General features: G+C 37.8%; 1 protein-coding gene across 4 annotated transcripts in view; it reads right to left on the bottom strand.

Moving 5' to 3' along the window:
- The window catches only part of DPP10 (dipeptidyl peptidase like 10), a 567120-nt gene that overhangs the window by 146739 nt on the left and 399807 nt on the right, over positions 1 to 20574 (bottom strand). For all 4 annotated transcript variants that reach the window (XM_080399193.1, XM_080399192.1, XM_080399195.1 and 1 more), the window contains one exon: positions 7595 to 7689. In XM_080399193.1, coding sequence (XP_080255319.1) covers positions 7595 to 7689 — 95 coding nt within the window. The remainder of the gene's footprint in view (positions 1 to 7594; positions 7690 to 20574) is intronic.

Consider the following 20574-nt stretch of genomic DNA (forward strand, 5'->3'; position numbering starts at 1 on the left):
TTGAGGCAGTAAGTGTGAAAGCAAAAGAAAAAGCGATTCTGCAACAAATACATGTAGGAGACAAGCCCCACTTCCCTACACACAGTTGGCTTTTCTTCCACCTTTCCATATGGATGATTAAAATGGAAAACAAAATTCTGATGAACAATATGTTCTCACATTTGATTTCCAATGTCAATATTTTGCACTGATTACTTTTTTTAATTTATTTTCCATTTTACATCTGTTTTGCTGTTAACAGAAATGCCTGTTACGATTTGTTTAAGAAAAGGTTTAGGCTATGTTTGGGTTCTGCATCCTCAGTAAGGGCCCCTCAGTATCAGCTCCTTTTTATTTCTTCTGTTTTCTTAAAACCTGGTTCTGAGTTATTGATGTACTGGCTACTCCCTTCATCTTTGCTCTATTCTTTTACCTACTATAAAATGTTGGGTTTACTACTTTTGTGGATTTTAATTACCATAACATTTAAATCAGCACCATATAGTCTTTCAAAAATATACCATAGAGCAGACAGATGGAAGTTACCTATAATAGTCTAGCTCAGAGCTGTAAGAATGTCAAATACCTTATAGTACTCTTTTTTTCATAGTTTCAATTGGATAGTTTTAATTGAAATAATATATCACAGTTAAAACTGATTAGAGGGAATTTTCACTTTTGTGGAGTTTACTTTGTTGTTGTTGGGTTTTTTACTTTAGTCTTACCCATCCTTCTGTTTCAGTTTCTTGTACTTCTGCTTTCCCCAGACACTTAACATAATCCACGCTACCATTATTATCCTTTTCCAATTATTGTTTTATGCTCACTTTACACACATTTAGCTTAATTTTTTTTTTTTTTTTGTTATTCATCCAGGATAAAATATTTTAAGACCTCTAGGATGTTACTTTAAAGCCTGGTGGCAATACTACTGCTTAGGAACTTACACATCTCTCTATCACATCCTTAAATCTCTATCAGGATTTTAATGTATAACTGAACATCAATGTATACGAGTTCATTAGCATTCATAGGTATTCAGTTCAACTTAACAGACAGGCATCGATCAAATGGCAATGCATAAGAGGAATCGGATGGGACAGAATTACCCTAGCTGCAAAATGAGAAGGCATGTGGCATGTAGCAGTTTCCTAGGGTGGTACCAGCAACCAAGGGAACAATTAGCTTTTCCACCCATTGCCACTGCTGCAAATGAAAGGAGAAGATGGACCACAGGGTGGTCAGACAAGAGAGCAGCTGAGACTGGAGCCTAGCAGAAGAGCTAGCCTTGTAGCAATAAAAACAGGGGACCACTGCGAAGAAAGCCAGGTTGTAATTAGAAAAATGCATGATAATTAGAATGTTGAAAAAATTGGCTTTCTGAGGTTACATTTCTTAATGCGCTATTTCTTGTGTCACCTTAGCATTTAATCTAGATCCAGAAATGCTGCAATGCTATGTGTTGCAACTGTTAACACTCATGTTTTCTAACCAACACAGAAGATGAACGTGCCTTAAAACATGATATAAGCAAAACTCTGCCCTATGGATGGGGACCATCCTGGAGAGGTGGTTACCAAAACACACAAAACAAATTCCCCCAAACTCACTTGAAACTCCTTATGTAGTCCCAAGATACTTTCACACACATGAGGAGGTGGGTCATGGTTTAACCCCACCTGGTAACTAAGTACCGCGCAGCCGCTGGATCACTCCCCCCTCACCCACAGGGACGGGGAGAAGAGTTGGAAAGGAATGTAAAACTCGGGGGTTGAGATAAGAACAATTTAATAATTGAAATAGAATAAAAAAGAAAGAACTAATAACACTGACTAATGACAATAACAGTTATAATGAAAAGGGGAAGGGAAAGAATAACATCCAGAGGGAAAGGAAGAAGGGAACACGTGGTGCACAACACAACTGCTCACCGGCCCAATGCGCAGCCAGTCCCCGAGCAGTGACCTGCCTGCCCCGGCCAGCCCCCAGGGGCATATACCAGGCACGGTGTCCCATGGGACGGAACACTGCTCTGGCTTGTTCGGGTGAGCTGACCTGGCTGTGTCCCCTCCCAGTTCCTTGTGCCCCTCCAGCCTTTTTACTAGCAAGGCCTGAGGAACTGATAAGTCTCATGTCAAAGCCAAAACACAGCACCGCACTAGCTCCTAAGAAAATAACAGTGCATCCCAGCTGAAACTAGGACAGGAGGTGATTTTAGGAGATTAAAAAAAAAAGACATGAACAGACCTGTGCAGCTCAAAGGAGCCTCACATCATTGACTCCCTAGTAGAAAACAACATCTAACCAGTAAATCACAGAATTTTCTCTGTCCCATTCCCCATCTTTGATATAGTTAACCCTTAACTATTTTCTATATCAAGGATATCTATAGATATCAAGTTGATATCTATATCAACTCTATCTATATCAAGGAATCATCTCATCAGGACTATTATTAAGAGAGATCCCACACAGAGAGATACCCTAACCTGACAGGTTGCAGTACTGTCTCCTGCATTTTTTATATCGAAACCTCCTTCACTTGGACAAAAAACAATGGCGACCACCAAACCACAGTGACTGCAAACCCCTCCATCTGTCAGGCTTTCCCATCTCCATGCATAGTGGTGCACTGCAACAATAAACCCTACCACCTAAAAACCCCTCTACTGAAAAGGTTTTGCTGAGGGGTTATTTAATGTTTAGAGGAGCATGGCAGAGCAGAGATAATGTTAGTGTTCATAACCACCTATTTACAACATGTGTGGGTCATTAAAATGTCCACTGTTGCAACAATAACTAGTATTTATGTGGTTATATAATGTTGTTTAATGTATTTACTATTATTCACCCTTTCATTAATCTTTTACTCAAGGCTTTTAAAATATAAGCATGTAAACTACTTTTGCAATTAAATCTACATTAATCAATAAAGGAACTACAATTGCATTGAGATGCTGCACTGAGTTTCCCATCAAAAGAGGAAAGGGGTGTAGTGATGGGGAATACAAAACAAAAAAAAAATATCAAAAAGAAGAGAACTATCAACAAGAAGGACTGTTTATGAACAACGGTCTGTAGAACACCACAAAACAGTCCCTGCCAAAAGCTTTGCTTGGACTAAAACTCTCATTCTCTGTGTTTGGCTGCAAGGCCTGCACAGGGTTTTCACAGCTGAGCTGCCACAGCCTAATCATGATTCATGAGCCAAGACTACTCCTGCTCTTCTCACCCTTCTGATGCCATCCCCTAACTAGCAGGCAGCAAGAAGTAATCCTTCTCTCCACCCTTGTGTGAAGATGATCCACAGTAATACGACAATACAACATACTCTAGGGCATACTCCTGGCCAGCCCCTAGAAACAGGTTTGCAACTCGGTAATACTTGTTTGCTGTGCACTAGGATGCAATTTCCCTTTCAGCTTGAAAAGAGCTGTGGAAAGGCGCTGAAATCAAGGGGGAGAGCAGGTCAGGAATTACTGGGTTCTAGAAGACAACAAAGCATACAGCTGGGGGGAATCTGCTGTAAATACAAGACCCTATTCTAAAGTTTCCAAACTGAAAGCAATTATACTTGTACTGTCAGGCATCGCAAACAAATCAACATCCTCTTATTTGGTGATTCAAAATATGTCCCATCATCTACTCTCCAAAGGCTTAAGGAGTCACGCTAGATTCATTTCTGACCCAGGATCCTGGACTGAGCACTTGTTTGGGTGTATGCACGGTGTCTGAATCATGTTGCATGCATCCACCACAAAAGCAGGGAAACTGAGGGCATACAAACAACAGTCTTACCATTTTCATAATTATCCCAGCCTTTTTTTTTTTTTTTTTTTTTTTTTTTTTAAGAGGGAGAAATGAAGGCAAAGTTTCTAAATGTTTCTTTCAGAGGATTCAACGCATTTGGAAAGTACCATAACAGAACACATGGTCCCTACATGTGTTTTCTATCATCTCTTTGTTTGCTTTTTTCATTTTCATTTGGGTTTAAGGACTGCAAAACAGACCAAAGAGGCTGAGCTAGAAGCGTGATAAGAGACCAGAGGGACAACCTCCCCTGAGCAAAAGACCCCATGTGGTCCTCCATGTTCTCCTTTCTACCTTAGCCAGAGCTCAAGGCTGGGTTGTGTGTGAACAAGTAACATGCTCATAGTGACTTTATGTAATAGGTGACAGCTAAAGGAATAAATAAAATGCTTGTTAAACACTGAAATTAGTTAGATAAATGTGGCATAATGGTACTTATTTTGGAACTGTAATGTGTACTAAAGTTATTGCTAAATGCTGAAAAACTGGTAGGCATGTCACGATAATGGTGATAGGCACCTCAGATAGATGATAGAGGCCATATTGTAATCACATATAAAGGCAGCATCGCAAACATCAGGATACCACACAATTATTAATGTCTAGGGCTTTTTTTGGCTCCATTTAATAGAAGACTTGCCCAGCCTCCAGCTGTTAACATTTATATGCCGCTGGCTCAGAATATTAACTGTTTATTAGACAGCTTAAACAGGATGCACTACATGAATACACTCAGAGGACAAACATGTAACAGAAAATGTCTTCAAATTATGATATCCAGAGATGGTAATAGACTCTTTCTGCTTGACAAGTTACTCTTTTTCACTTATGTCACTGGATTTGTTATCCATAATATTGCTTTGCTGATTTTAATTATATATAAGGCCATATTGTTTTACTAATAGATGGATTACAGAAAAATATTTCATTTGAAAAGTATAAATGAAGTGCAGTAATTTCTTCTACATCTGAATAAAACCTAATGAAACTGGAAAACCCCACACACTTTAATTCAGGAACTTTGGATAGATACTTCCATATGGAAGTGAAATGGGTGTCTCAAAACACTAGCCTTTCTTCATTCCAGGTGCATGACTATTGCTATAGGTAGTGTTAAAAGTTGCTTTTTGGTTGGTTTTTTGTTTAACTTTTTATACACATAACATATGTTTATTAAAAAGTGCAGCCTGCTTTTTTGCTGATACACATGCATAGTGAGCATAGCAGCTCTTCAGTAGGGCTATCTGACTTTCAGACAATAAGCAACACAAAGAAGGATAAAAGAAATGTACTTTGCACAGAAATGGCAGTCTCTAAGATGCAAAAGAAGAGCCAGTGATCTGTACACACTGGAAAACTGCTTCAGGGAATTAGAGATGAGGAAAAAAGAAAATCTGAGCTGCTGGTTCAAATACAGCCCAATCAGTAGTGACAAAGAGTCATTACTAGCCCCTTGCCACTATGCAATGAGTTTATTGTGGCAGTTCAATTTTCAATGGACAATTATCAACATTACTAAGAAAAACCTGCCACTTCTGTGGGCTGCTTGAGCAGAGAGGCAAACTGAGGAGGGAACGCAGACTGAAAGCAGACTAATAACTTCCATCAAAAGGTGACTTCCATGACTAAAACCCTTTGATAGGGAAGAATGAGGGAACTTGCATTGCCACCGCCTATGTTGGATCTGTGCTGTATTTTTTATTAATATAAGACATCTCTGCAGAGTCATTAAACCAGCACCATTCTAATTATGCACTAGTGATTAGGCAGATGTGACATTGAGCACAGAAAATTTTGATTAATGATCCAGGTGCCTAACTTGGGAAGAGTACATTTAGCAGTGTGAATTTGCAGACAGTGGAGCTTAGAAGAACAGGACAGCTTTTGATTTCAACCGTACAGTGTGCCTCTGTAATGTTATGATCTGTTAGGATCACTGGCCACCTTGTCAACAGACAACTCAGCACGGCAACATCTCCCATTGCTCTCTGCCAAATAGACACCAACAAACTTACTGAGTCTTCTGCTCTGTTTTCAGCTTTTAATTTTACTTCTGTATGAATAATCATTGCTGGAATTCACTTTATTGACCTCTAACACTCAGCTTTTGACTGTATACAGAGAGGAGTTTTGCAAGAAAAAACACAGTCATGTTTTTATTTGTCTCTGTTCTATACATAATTGTTAAATGATTGCTTGAATATTATCCATTTTGGATCAGTTTCCCACATTTCTAATAAAGAGCAGATATCTAGCACCTAGAGAGCTCTCAGTCTGTGTGATTTAGGAAAAGTCATACAGGATAAAAAAGGATAAAACAGTTACGTAAAAAGCCCAGAGAAGAGCAACTTTGTGAAGAGAGGCAACACTCACAGTGTGAAGCAGCCTGTCCATACTGATCCATCATTACTTGGCAAAGACTGGTTTAGCATAATGGCCTGAATAGCTTGTCATGCTGGCATTACACTTGACATCACATAAGCCAAACATTTGCAGCTAAAAGTGTATGAATTCATCTGTGAGGAAACTCAAGTCTTATCATTAAAGTCAAGTTTTATACCCAGGGATGTCCAAGTAGCTGTTTGCACTCAAGTTATACACTAAAGGCAATACATATGCCTTACACAGTTAATCCTCTACTTAGCCAGGCAAGTGCTCACATACACACACACACACACACACACACAGATAAGAGGGAAAATGCTTCTGCAGTATTTCGTGGTTTGTACTCTACGGAAATTCACCTTTTCATGCACTTTTAATTGTGTCGGCCAGCATTTTTTGGACTAAGAGGTACCCCAAGGCACATCCCAGCATATTGAAGGGTGCAGCTTACAGAAAGGGAGGCTCACATACATGCCATTAAAATACAATTCTCTCCTCCCTTCTCCTTCATCTTTAGATTGACCTAGGAAGCTATAATCAAGTTCTTTCTCCTGAACTTCTACTCTCATCTTTTTAGTTCAAGGAGTTAGAACAAAAGGTCACCAGGGGCTTTATGCTTTGAAAGGAGGAATCTGTAACAGCAAAGGCCAGCAACAGACCAGGAATAAAATCAGACTTTGCCAAAGTCCACTGATTAAAATGACACATTCTTTTGGGTATTCAGATACAAAAGATTTTACTAAATTAAAAATACATGGATTAACAATAACAGCCAGTGGTCTGTATGGAGTATTTCTGAGGAAAGATTGACAAGCCACGCATTTATGCTGCAAAACCCTGACAAACAAGAATTACAGGGTAGGATATAAGTGGTATCACTGAGAATATAAGAGCACCAAGCAAAACAAAAGAAAATGTAGACTAAGGCATCAAAGCATTTCTTAGCAGTTACTGCTAGTCAGAAACATATGCAAGCCGCTCATGTATATACTATTCACTGGTCAAGAGGAGTAGTCACCAATCATCTAGCTTGCCATTAAAGCACAGAGGAACAACATTTTAAGTAGCATTCCCCCATTTTATGATATCTCTTATTATAACAAAAATCTGGTAGATTCACCAGCACAGATGCCAGGCATGATCCTTTAAGTGGCCTGAAGAAAGCATGGACTACAGCCAACAACATATCCTCCAACATCTTGGTAGTCTACATGTAGGTTGCCTAAAACAACAAATAACTTCAGCCAGAAATTGTGTACTGACAGAGGAATGGATTATACTTCCAATTTATACATAATCTAGTCTATGTTACAAATATATTTTCCATAACCTTTAAATACTATACTCTCGCACTCCTGTTGCAAGAAAAAATGTTAGCAGACTTCCACTAAGAAATAAGTAAATAATATATATTACTTACAAAAGTTGTATTTTCCAATAATAATGTAGTTGTATTTGTTTCTACATTCAGCTCAACAACATGTCCATTCCTATTTTTATATACCACTGCTGTATCTGCAACAACAAAGGCATTAACAGTTAGCAAACACATTGAGTATTTAATACAACATCTGTAGAGAAAAGCAGCATATTAAAGTCATTGGAATATCTTTATTACAGTGCGCAAACAAGACCGAGAGAAGAAATGCAGTTATAATATCTAGTTTTGTTGATTTGCCCCACGGAGCTTCAAAAATACCAGTTAACGTCCTATATCATGCTCACCTCCCTCAAAAATATTATTTCACTTAAATGGAAACATTTTCTGTGGAAAAAAACATATCCGATGGGATTGCTGTGAGCAAAGTCACATCCTGAACGTTCACCTACATGTCACTGTCAGTCTGACATTTTAAGGTCCAACAATATTCACTGTGATAGTGGCCACACACCAAAGAAAAGTTTTGTAAAGGAAAAAGCTTTTTCTGGGCACCATATTCACGTATCCTTTCAGAAGTGATTCTACCAGCGCTTCTGTACTATTCTCTATCTCTGGTAAATGGATTACAAACATACCTACTATATCTTAAGACAGTCCATATCCTGTGTAATTAGTGTAATTGGTGCTGGGCTGCATAATACCAGATCATCACATAACCTGAATGTTAGCAAAGGAGGGTTAAAGTAAAATAGGTCCATTTGCAGAACATTTAAAACACTCTGGGATGAACTGTCATAATTTTTTCCTTCTACCACTTGCTTGTTGTTTAAGTTTCCATAAGAAAAATAATCAAATACACCTGACCTAAAGAAAAAAAAAATATACAAAGTACTTGTGACTCCTATGAAAAAGGTTTTGTATCTGTTTCTATCAATACCTGCACATTTACACAATAACTAAAAAAAAATACCCCCGCAATAACTACATAAGCCTTGATTTAAAAAAAAAAAAGTTCCAAATTTCCCACTATTTCTCATAAGAGATTGAATAGATTGAATGCTAATTCTTTCATGTTATTTAAAACCCATGTAAGAGATTTACGTTTAATCAAATGAAACTATTTTGTTATAAAACTGTAGAAAGCACAAGTTCTAAATTAAGCCTAAAGGAAACACAATAGAACTGTACTAATCCTCAGTAATGACTGAGAAATTCATCACAGATCCCCGAATTTTATGAAGTGGGAAGTAAACATGACTGGAGAAAAAGGTTAAGCTATCATAAAAAAACATGCTACACTTACTCAGAAAAATATATCTGTATTTTAATTGACTCCACAGAAACTCTAGATATACGGCAATAGCTAATGTCCTCTGGTATGTTCTGTAAAATTAATGAAGCTTCATTTGAAGAGCTTACTAAGCTACTTTAGGATCACGGCTGGTAAGTGGGGTGGGATTGATGGAGTTTAGGACAGTATTATTGGAGCTGTTGTTTAGGAAGCAAAATTAGATTGTGAAGTGTGGAATTAATAGCAACTTCTTATAATGAAAAAGATTTCAAATATTCATTTTTAATAAAACGAAGTAAGACTGTAAAAAGTCATTTTGCTTTCAGGATACTGGCTACTACATAACATTACAGGTTTTGCAACTTCTTTTACCCAAATCAAGAACTTTCCCTTAAATTACTAACAGGACCATGAATAAAATACATAGTCCTAGGGGTCATCTTGCAAGTCACATGTGTGGTATGAAACAGCATTTGGAACAGCAAATACTGTGAATGGCACAAATGAAAGCCTTTGTTCTCAAGTTAGAAGAAAATTTATTCAAATGATCAGAACAGAAAATTGAGTCAGACCTCTTCAAAAGGCGCGCACACACACACACACTGGACAGTAATTACACCTCTCACTGAACGTGGGCTTTCATCTCTATATTGGATCCAGTAGTTAACTCCTGAAGTGCATAAATTAAATGAATGCTTGCAAAATGCATGGAGATTCTTGGATACAAGATTATATCAAAACACCATGCAAGTATTGAGCATAAATATTAGTCTTCAAAAGTAATCATATTAATTTATATGGAAGTCTCATTCCAGTCAATAGCTTGTCAGGCTGGATAATGTGATAGTTGATGGTTACACAACATAATGATGATTTTCTTCATTGACAGCTCAAATGTAAATAAGATCCATAAACATACATTTGCTTAGAAATTTTTGTTACCTTAAGTCAAAAAGTCTACAGAAGAAAAGAATACCTAGTGATTAACATAGTCTATTTACACAACTGATTAATTTATTTTGTTTATTATCTTGGTGTCTTCACCACAAGGAAGTTCAGGGATTCCTGACCATTCACAAAGCCATTCAGAGAAGTAGAGTTCCTACTTCAATAAGCTCTCTTTTAATTTAAAACAAAGAGAAGTATCATGCCAAAACCTCTTGGATGGGCACAAATAGCAGCACTGAAGAGCCGCATTATCCATGTAATGGCACCAGTAACATAGAAAGCATTCTGTCTTGAGCAAAGTAGAATGTGAGAAACCTTCTATAAAGAACATGTATTACAAAGTCACCAGCCCTGGATGATGTACACAAAAAAGGCTTTAAAATAACTCATTCAAAATTTCCCACTTGCAATAGTTTTTGAATTTCTGAAACACCTGGAAACTCCAGACCATTGGATGACAAATAAGCTTATTCTGTGCTACTAAGAGGTGAAGACAGACAACCAAGGGTCTGTCCATAAGTTATTCCGACATGAGTCCCAAATAAGATAGTGGCACAAGAAATCCAGGAATTCTCCTACAAAATACTGGCTATCAGTTTAATTAATACCTGATAGCATTTTATGAAACACAGATCTTGCCAAACAATGTTTGGCAGGGTTATGTTTGATAGCACCAACTATGCTGAAACTGTATATTGAGGTTTTTTCAAGTTATTTCATTGATTTTATGATAACGTGATTCCAAAGCTTACATGAAACAGAATTAATGGAACACACATTAGGAGGATTAAAAATAGTATAACTAAGAAAGATATAAAGAGTAAGACACTGTGCTACTACCAAGTGATCTGTCTCACCTGGTTAACCAGTCATTATTGTAGATGGAAGACTGGAACTGAAGAGCAGTGATGGAAAGAAAAATATATGGGCTTATTCAGATAAACACTGTACTACATGTTCTTGATGCAACATCACGGCACAAAGAGTTAATGCATTTCTGCAGCATAAGTGGATCACAAATAAAAGTCCCAGGGTGATCCCGCCCTCTGCTTACACCACTGGTGAGATTGATGTTATTGTAAAACATCCAGTTCCTAGAATGTATGCTGCAAGAATGGGAAACGAGCAACAAGGAATGCTAAGAATTTGTCAGTGTAACTCCGGAACAGAAAGCAAATATAAAAATGTGAAGTTGGAATGGCTAAAATTATTCAGGTTAACAAAAACAAAGCTCAAAGACATATAGGTCATATATATATAGTTAGGGAAAAGCTGATGACAGGTATGGAGGTTGGAATGTGTGGAAGAGCTCAGCAAAGGAGATCACAGAATCAGCAGCCCTGAGATGTCTTTTCTTATAGATATGTTAAATATATCTTTAGATCAAGAATTAGCTTAGTCTGAAGGCGGGTGAAAATATAAAGAGTTGAGTTTGGATGCCTGTTGCAATCTCTCCTGGACTGAAATCCATGGATTTAACTCCCTCTATTGATTTTTCTCATCCTCTTCTGCAATGAATCTTTGGGAATACAGGACTGTCTGCACAATATAACTTCTGTTTGTAGCTCTGTGCTAAGACAATTTTAATGAAAATTTCAAACCTTGAGTTTTTTTCAGTTGACTGCCTGTGGGATCAAGGGATATTTATTTTTCCTTCTGATGCATAATTCACCTCCTGTTTGTGCCTTCTACTCCACTTTCCTAAAAACTATCAAATATTGATCTGAGCTGCAGATGGGATACTGGGGTCGGTTAGTGCTGCAGCCTCGGTCAGAGAATCTGCGTGGGTGTATGCCTGGTATGATGCTCAAATCCAGCATGCAAATTCCACAAAGCTCAGAATTTTTTCCCAGGCAGACAGGACAACTGCCGTTTGTCCCCTGACCTGTCTTACTCTGCAGCAGGTGGTTTAGTTTAACTGCGGAGATGGTTCTGGTGTGGCTTACCAAATTGATTTATTTGATTGCAGGGTTTTCAACAAAGAATGTAATAAAGATCTTTTTTGTTCTCTGTGTTGCATATTTAAGGCTTTTTCAGAAATGCAGTGTCTGGTTTAATTAAACTCACTGGGTTTGTTAGAAGACAACCCTGGAATAAGGTAACTAACTTGGTGTTTCAGCAGTCGCTCAGATTAGATTAGATTAGATTAATAGATAGATAGATAGATAGATGAAAAAACGTATGGTAGGTTCTGCTGTTATTATAGATAAGTATCTTTGCGAATAATTTATTGCACCTTGATTTTGAGCTTATTTCTAAAGTTGACTCTGACGGAGGCTGACTACTGAATGTACAGCTCTGCAGACCAAACCTGCTGCTGAGCAGGTCTCTACAACTTATTTGGCTTTCACAAAGAATGCAATATTAAATTAAATATTACATGAAAACAAATTCTAAAATGAAAATTCTTCTGTGATTATCAAAGCATAATAATTTCACCTGAGTCAGCAACATAAATATTACATCCTCTTACAGAATTATATTAGCTACAGAACCAACAGTTATTTACTTGATTATTGTGAGGCTACATGTCCAAATTCTTATGCTATTGTATGTGTTTAAAAGTAAATCTTTTAATCATGTGCTCTATCTCTAGGCAAAAATGCGGAACACATGTTCTGCTGAAATTACTCCATACAATATAAATCATAGTATGGATGCATATGTCTGTATCATAAATACAGCCCTTAGTGATGCACCTGTGAAATAAATATGGCATCATCATAATCTCAGGTGTTTTTAAAATGAAAGCAGCATTTCATATAAATAATTCTATTAAGGCTATTGTCCCTCTTTTAGGTTCAACACTGCTAAAGGTTTTACTCAAGATCAGGATACTGTTGCTGGCAGGAGATGCAGCTCTATACTGTGCCTAGTGTAATATATATTGTTCCATGGAATGTCAAACTACAGGCAAAATATCATAAAATGCAAAGAAATCAATGCAAAACTTTTCATATTTGACAAGCAGCCTGACCCCTATCAATTCTGCAATAACTCTTCACCGTCATTTATTGCATATACCCTCATTTATTGAATTGACAACACTCTGCCATGCCCTAAATGCTATGGCATTGATTTGTAGCATTCACTGTTCCAACTAGCTTCACGTGGCACCACATACATTCACATGATCTAAAAAATTTCAGTCCCTTTTAAATTCTAAAGAAAAATTATGTATTATTTTTTGGGGGAAATGGACTAACTCCCATGGTTAATTACACCACCATCACTGCAAATCAAGCCCTGAATTCTGCTAGTCTAAGAATTTGGCCCAGGATCTATATGGTCTTTATTGATCTAGTTTTCTGAAATCAGGGCACTGAATGGTGGCGGTTTATTTGATGAGTATAAAGTCTGATTTAACATGTCATTGAAGTTAAGCAACTTGTTCTGTAATTTAAATTACACAGACTGGGCTGGAAGGGGAAGTTACCTTATACTTTAAAAAAACAAAATTATGTCAAAACCTCTATATTCCAAACACTTAAACCTTATTGTTTAGAGCCAGCCTCTATTATCTTTACTCAAAATTACTCTATCTGTAAGCAGTGCTATGAGAGTTGGTGTCTAGACTGCAGTTGCTATGCCAAATAGTCTAATTATTTCAAAAAGTAGTTGTGCAATGTTAGTCCACTGCACTGTTTCTTTACTCTCTCACTAGTGTTCCCCAAGTAAGCATTAATTGTTCCTTCACCAACTTGAAAAGCAAGATTTACTTACAGAGAGCCATTGCACCTTACTTCACAGGGATATAATTAGTATTAAGTAAGGCAACTATTTCCTCAGAAACCAACCTTTTCCTTGCCTACAGATGAACGTATGTTGTGTTAGAAAATTTATGACATATCATCAGCTTCTTGCTCCAAATAAATACAAAAGAAAAGACAATTTAAAAGGTAATAGACAAAGAAGGTACAGAAAAGAGCTGGAGTGATTTGCTACAGGTCACACAGCCTGTTAAGAGCATGTTGAGGAATTTAAGCCTCTTGATTTTTAGTCCAGTGCCCTATTCTCTTTTCAGTAGTTGGAAGTTTTCTTCTTTTGTTGGTAGATCTGCATATTCAGACCTCTGCATGACACAAAAAGCTCCAGTCTGCTTATCACATAATTTTTTTCTCCCACAGAGTCAATCCAAGACACTCCCTGTGCGCCTTAAACTGTTGACACACATGACAAACTGCATATTTCAGCCATAAGAGTCAAGAGAAAGCCAGTTCACCTCCTATGTCTGACTGGACAAAGGTGATATGAAATGTTTTGTCATTTCCGTAGGTCTCTAAATCTGGGATATAGTACAAGAGATCAAAGACCTATAGAGATATGAGAACATGACCAGTCAACCAGTCAACCAAGTACAGTCATCAGTGCTGTACTTGGAAAATCCAACAGCTTCAGGAACAAATGCGGCTCCTCTGATAAAGCATAAAAGAAGGAACCCTGCCCTGCATGGACTCTGAGAATTTATGAAAACTTGAAGAGCCAGCTTAAGCTTACTAAAGCCACAGGAGGGAGGAGATTCCTGAAACTGAGATTCCAATACTCTGTGCATGCTTCATCTTAGCCATGCAAGAGCTGTGTTGCTATGAGTGGGTTTGTTTTATTGAGTATTATTCTATTCTATTCACAGAGTTTTTAAGCTGTGAATTTTGACCTGTGAATACACATTGTGTTTTTCCACTAGCCTTTAACACTCATCATACTAACCCCAGCTTATTATAAAACTAAAGCTGTCTAGTTTGTAAATCTACATCGCCACCTTGTTCACTAAGATTAATTTGAATAATCTCTGCAGATGCTAATAGTGACAAGGAGTAACAGAATCCATAGTGCTACTTTGGGGAAAAAACAACCTAATTCTTACTAAATTCACAGTACTGTTAATGTAAATTCTGGTTGCCAAACAAAAGCACTTTGGTAGAATATTTGCAAATTTGTTTTGTTGATAATAAGGTTTTCTTCATGGTAACTCCTAATGAATTTGTGTGGATCCATCAATTTCTGTGGGGACATGCCAAATCCAATTTGCTAGGACCTGGCTCAACAGTGGTTTAGAACTTACTAATACTGATACTGACTAGTTTAAAGAAAAAATGTATTTATAAAGAAGGTACACAGACCAAAGACAGCTGATAGCTGGCTAATTTAGACATAGCACTGTAAATCTTAAGATAAGCTTATTGCCTAAAAAACCCAGAAGCAGTAAGCACCAACATTCTTTCAGTATTCACATCCTTATCTCCCCTCACTTAAAAATTATGAGCATTACAGAAATCTGATGGGCTTTTGTTCACTTTGTTTTCTCTGCTGTCGTGTTAATACAGAACAGGGACCCAAATCTGGAGCTTTTCGCTATCCAGTAAGTACCATAGCAAGGGGGGCAGATACATCATCCCATCGCTCTAGCAGAGCCTGCCTTTTACTCAGCTAGAGGAGGTCCAACTGATGAGCCCCCGGGCTCCTGTTTGAGGGCACAGCCCAAGGAGTTTGCTGGGGATACAGCAGCATCAGTACTCAGGCAGTTTTGTGCATAGAAACAATTGGATATTAACACAATCTGTCCATCCTGAGAGGGTAAGCAGCATCTAAAAGGTGAAGGAAAGAGAAGGCGAGACAACCAGGCAATGCTGAAAATCCGTTCCACAATATCTAAAAATAAGGATGCCTCAGGGCAGTCTTCTGAAATTAGTGATAGTGTTAACCTGAAGATTGTAAAGGCTTGTTTTCTGATTGAAAATATTTAGTAAATTTTGGCTTGTTTAAATAAAATTCTCCTTTGCAGCACAAACAGCAGCATTAGCAAGTCAGTCCTCCTTTTCCTTACAGTTTACATTTTTAAAATACAACCATAAGAGAAGGTTGATAACTTGCTGTCAATACATATGTCAATCAGCCTTTGCTGTACACAGTATTATTAGAACCACAGATGGCATTTCATTAAATTGATTATAGAAAATGTCATGCTAATTAAAATTGAGAATGCTTTCTGATTTAATGAACAGGAGGTGCTAGACAAATCTTTGTCTAATTAAGTGTTTGCTAATTAAATAAAATAGTCATTTACAAAGATATTGCAGATACAGACCAAATTTCAATATGCCAGGTAAGTCACATGTCATCTGAGCAAGATTTCCAATGCTTTTCTAGAAGTTTAAGATCTTGTTAGCGCTTTCAGGAAAGCATTAATTCTGCACTTGTTTTATAATGTAAACTGTGACTCTTCCAGACAATCTTTCATTATATAGAAGATTCTCTATTCAAAATGGCTTGCAAAGTTGTAGACAGAGGTAATTCCTGTACTTTCTGGCTTCTACAGGTCTTCTACTTCCCTCCCCCTTCTATGCCAAACACAAACTAACCAAAAATCAAACTAACCATCTTATGGAACAGTACCTACAGAAACAGAAGCAGCACAGTCACAGTAGCATCCCGTCAGACACAAGCAAATTAGCTCTGCTGAGAAGGTGGAGTTCTCAGTTATTACACAGAGCTATGTTATCATGAAGATAGAGCCCAAGAGCCCAGATCTCAACCGTTATGCTGATCTTGATGGATTAATCAGCCTAAAAAACAACCTAAAATTACGTTTATTGCATGTTATATATTTGTGCAGAAATGATTAATTAGCACAAACTGGGAGTGAAGGCATTTGCACAAAACCTACCCTTCCATCTTCTTCAACTCCAGAATAAAGTGACCAGATATGGTGGATTGGCCTGGAAAACTCATATCTCCATTCATAATCAATGCATCTTCCTCTTTTCCTAATCTTCCTGTTGGATATCATAAGAAGTCATGTTCAACTCATGCCAATTTTCAGTTGGCCCAATTACTGTTCTATATCAATGTATGAAATTTTTCAACTCTTCTCAACAGTCACCATCCATTTACAAAAGTGCAGATTTCTTCCCAATCATGCAATTGCACCGGATCATGCCTCATTATTATAATTGCTGATATTCCTACCCCAGCACTTCAGATGGGACATGGGAAGTAGACAGCTCTTGAGTATTAAAAAATCCATTGGGGGATCGATTTACAAAGAAAAAATACAATAGTGAAATTTAAATCAAGCCTTCTTCAGTTTGAAATGAAGCAGTGGAGGAAATATTCACTGCAGAGCTGTGGAAGGCAGGAAGGTGGACAATGACAATCAGCCACAGGCAGTAATGTCTGTAACGATCTCAAATGGAAGAGCATGACCATCTGCTGCCTAGGTAAGTTACTTCTGTATGTGTTGGAAAGATGGAAGCACAACAGAAGGAGCTGAATTACTTCATGCAGACAACAAAGATAGCTAGACTGACTGAAATGCATGTAATCATAGAGAATGCAGCTGAATAAAGTTCCAGACCCTGTACTGGGGCTCTACCCAGACATGCTGTAGAATCCAGGTGGGCTGTCAGCTTAGTTTTCGCAGCAAAACAAAACCACCACACCCAGGTTTTTGAAAGATACATTCCTCTTCTACCTATTGCCATGATAACACAAAGCTGTTCCAATTTTAGAAGTTTCCAACGTTTTGCTAAAAGTTTACCAGACTATTAACTGGTAACGTAAATTGCAGCCCCTTTGAGAGCTTTCGTCCTGCAATCCATGGCAGATAGCAGAAATAGCTTGCTGGAGTTATTTCTTCTCTGGTCTTGTTGGATAGAGTAAAAGCTGTTCCTTCTCCAGGCTTCCTGGATTTGGGAAATGTTCCTGCATTTCTCTTCTGCTCCCCTGGGACTCTGCTTGACAGTGAGCATAGCACCTTTATACTGATCTGCTCACTCAGACTTCCCAAATCCAGGCTGCCCTAGCAGGGTCTGTCTTATTTTCTCTGTTTCAAGAGCACAGTCAGAATAACACTGAGCTCCAGCTTTCTGGGATGGTCAATACACCATGTGACAGCAAAATGTTAACTTACATCATTTTAAGGAGCCAACAATTACAAAAAGTTGGAAGAAAATAGGAGTTATGCCATAATTAATCTCCTATCAGAAGTAACAAGTCTCCTTCACTTTTAGAACACAACTGCATAAACCACTACAAAGCAAATTAATAAAAATAAATGAAAATGCAAAGATCTAAATGTGTATTAGCATAAATGGAAGGCAGTTATCTAACACAAAGAGCAATCAGTCGATGTACTAAAGCACAAGATTTGACTATTTTTGCCATTTCTCCTCACACTTTCCCTATTCTACTTATTTTAATGCAGAAATCTCCATCTGTATTTCTGTCATTACTGGGAGGAAAATGTTTAGGGATATTCATTTCTCCCCTAGAGCAAAGCACTAAACATGATTTCATGGTGTTAAAAGCTAGGATAATAGACTTGAGTCTAATAGTCCATTCCAATCCCTTTGAAGTGCAATTAACAGTAAATCAGCACCAAGAGGAGGGGAAGGGCCAGTATTCACAGCACAGAGAGCCTTCCTAATAGGCTACATTTACAGCTGGACTTGATCTTAAAGGGCTTTTCCAACCTAAATGATTCTATGATTCTATCACTGCTTGTGTGCCACACAGCTCCAGTAAGGTCCATCAGATTGTTACTCCTGGATACCTTCTGGTACCTACACTTTTATTTAGCTGTTCTCTCCATTAAAAAAAAAAAAAAAAAAAAGTTATAAAAATATATATAGGGACTTCACATTCGAAAATGTACAGTACTCAAGGTGCTAAAAAATTTTAAGAGGAAGAGTAGGGAAAGTTACACCAGCACTTTGGTTTTCTCACCCTACATTGCGCACTGATGGTGAAACATCAGACACTGTTGTAGATGTGATTTTGCCAGTCTAGAACATTCCACCTTTTCCCAAATTTCCCACAGAACTGCTCAGCTTTCCCAACTACATGGAAACACTTCTGGTCAGGAACAAAAAAAATAAACTCTGGTTGCTCTCTTGCATTGCACCAAGGACCGTTACTGAGCCAGATTGGCAATGGACTCAGCCAGCTATTGCCCAAATAATGTACATATCCCTAGACTATTGAGAAAATTAGGGAACAAATTATCAGTCACACATCCTATTCCAGGCTCTTCCCCAGAGAGATAATAAGGTCTCTCAATATAGCAGCACTTCTCTGATGGCCTTGAGAGCTGACTTTTCTACTGACACTGTCAAGAGGACAAGCCAGATGGGACACAGACATCTCTGCTTTGGAGTGGGAAGCATGGCTCAGGCCAGATTTCACAGATTACTGAATTGGAAAGGCTGCACTTTGCATAAGATATAGTGATTTCAAGGAAGGCAGATTTATGTGCTTCTCTACTCATATATAATTACAATTCTCAAATAAAACTTGGTATTTCAACCTGCAATAGAAACGTGAAATTCCTGTGCTTTCAAACGCTCCCAAGAATTCACCATCATTCTGCGGTGCGGTAGATGAAACTATCATTTCATAGGCAAGACCAACAAGTGAGAAAATCAAAATTCAATGGCTATATACACATCACAGTAAAAGACCAGTCTCTGGAGCAGCCATAGGGCTGCAGTTTGCTTACTCCCTTTTGTCCACATGAAGCTCTGCATCAGCAAGCTGATTCAGCCAGAGATGATGGGTCAGCACCTACCATCAAGCTCAGGCTGTGGGCTTGCAGTAAAAAGATCGCAAGTGCAATATCCAAGCGGTCTCAGGGCTGTCCTTAACAATCTGCGTAATGTAGCTCTCGAGAATCATCTGGCACTCCCAGCAAACATGTCAAAGGCAAATGAGGTTATGGTGTAGGATTTCTGGGTTTACACTGACAATGCTGATGCTTATTATCTACTGCTCTCCAGCTGATTTCTGTAGCGTGTAGCAATTGTGCTAAACCCATTGCAGCCTCTAGTAAACTTCATCTTGAAGAAATTAAAATCAAAATAGAGGACACAGAACATGTGATTATGCAAAGTAAAATTTAAACCGTAAGTGAGAGCAAGGATAGTCTACGGTCAGATTATTTGCTACTGAAAAAACTTGCTGGTTGTTTTGTGGAAAATAAGCATCTACAGGCATGTGGAAGGTGAAATAAATATACGTATACTATCAAATTGGTTTTACCCAGATCTTTACCATATGTTCTATTCAGGACGGTGATACCTTCTAACAATTTATCATAACTCTCCAATTTTATTTAGTCAACTAAATCAGAAGACAATATATTATGTCCCAAAATAAAATATGCATATCAATACCAATATTCAGAGTATAACAGTGGCAAATAACATTCCCATTCAGTGCTCTATTTTCCTTAATTTTTAATGACTATTTTTTTCTTCAGAATAAGCTTTCTACTATAATGAGCACAACAATCACCAAATCTACCATATCTGGCATTGGCATTATAAGACTGCATCATATGCAAAAAAGAATTACCTCATTAACCATTACAAAAGCAAACTTTCCTCTGTAATGAATGGTTTGACTGTCTTGAACCTTGGCCCATAGTCAGTACAGAGGGAGAATAATCCAAGAGTGAAAATAAAATTGATTATTTGGAATATGTCATGATATTCAATGACCAGGAGTATTACTTAATTCTATCCAGCCTGATTTCAATGGCTCTCTACTGCCTTTTCTACGACTAGCACACCACAGAGTGCATCTCCATTCACAAATGCTATCGAATCTTCAGTCCTCATCAAAACCAGGAAATTATTCAAAAAACAAAAAATGCTTTGGATTTATTTACTAATATGAACATATATATTAATAACAAAAATAGAGATGGTTCCTTTATGTACACATGGCCTCTTCCTTGAGGCTCTGCGCATGAAGATGCAAGCCGCCTCCTCCAGTGCTGCAA

Source organism: Falco punctatus (assembly GCF_963210335.1).
Source record: "Falco punctatus genome assembly, chromosome: 8".
Classification (NCBI taxonomy): domain Eukaryota; kingdom Metazoa; phylum Chordata; class Aves; order Falconiformes; family Falconidae; genus Falco; species Falco punctatus.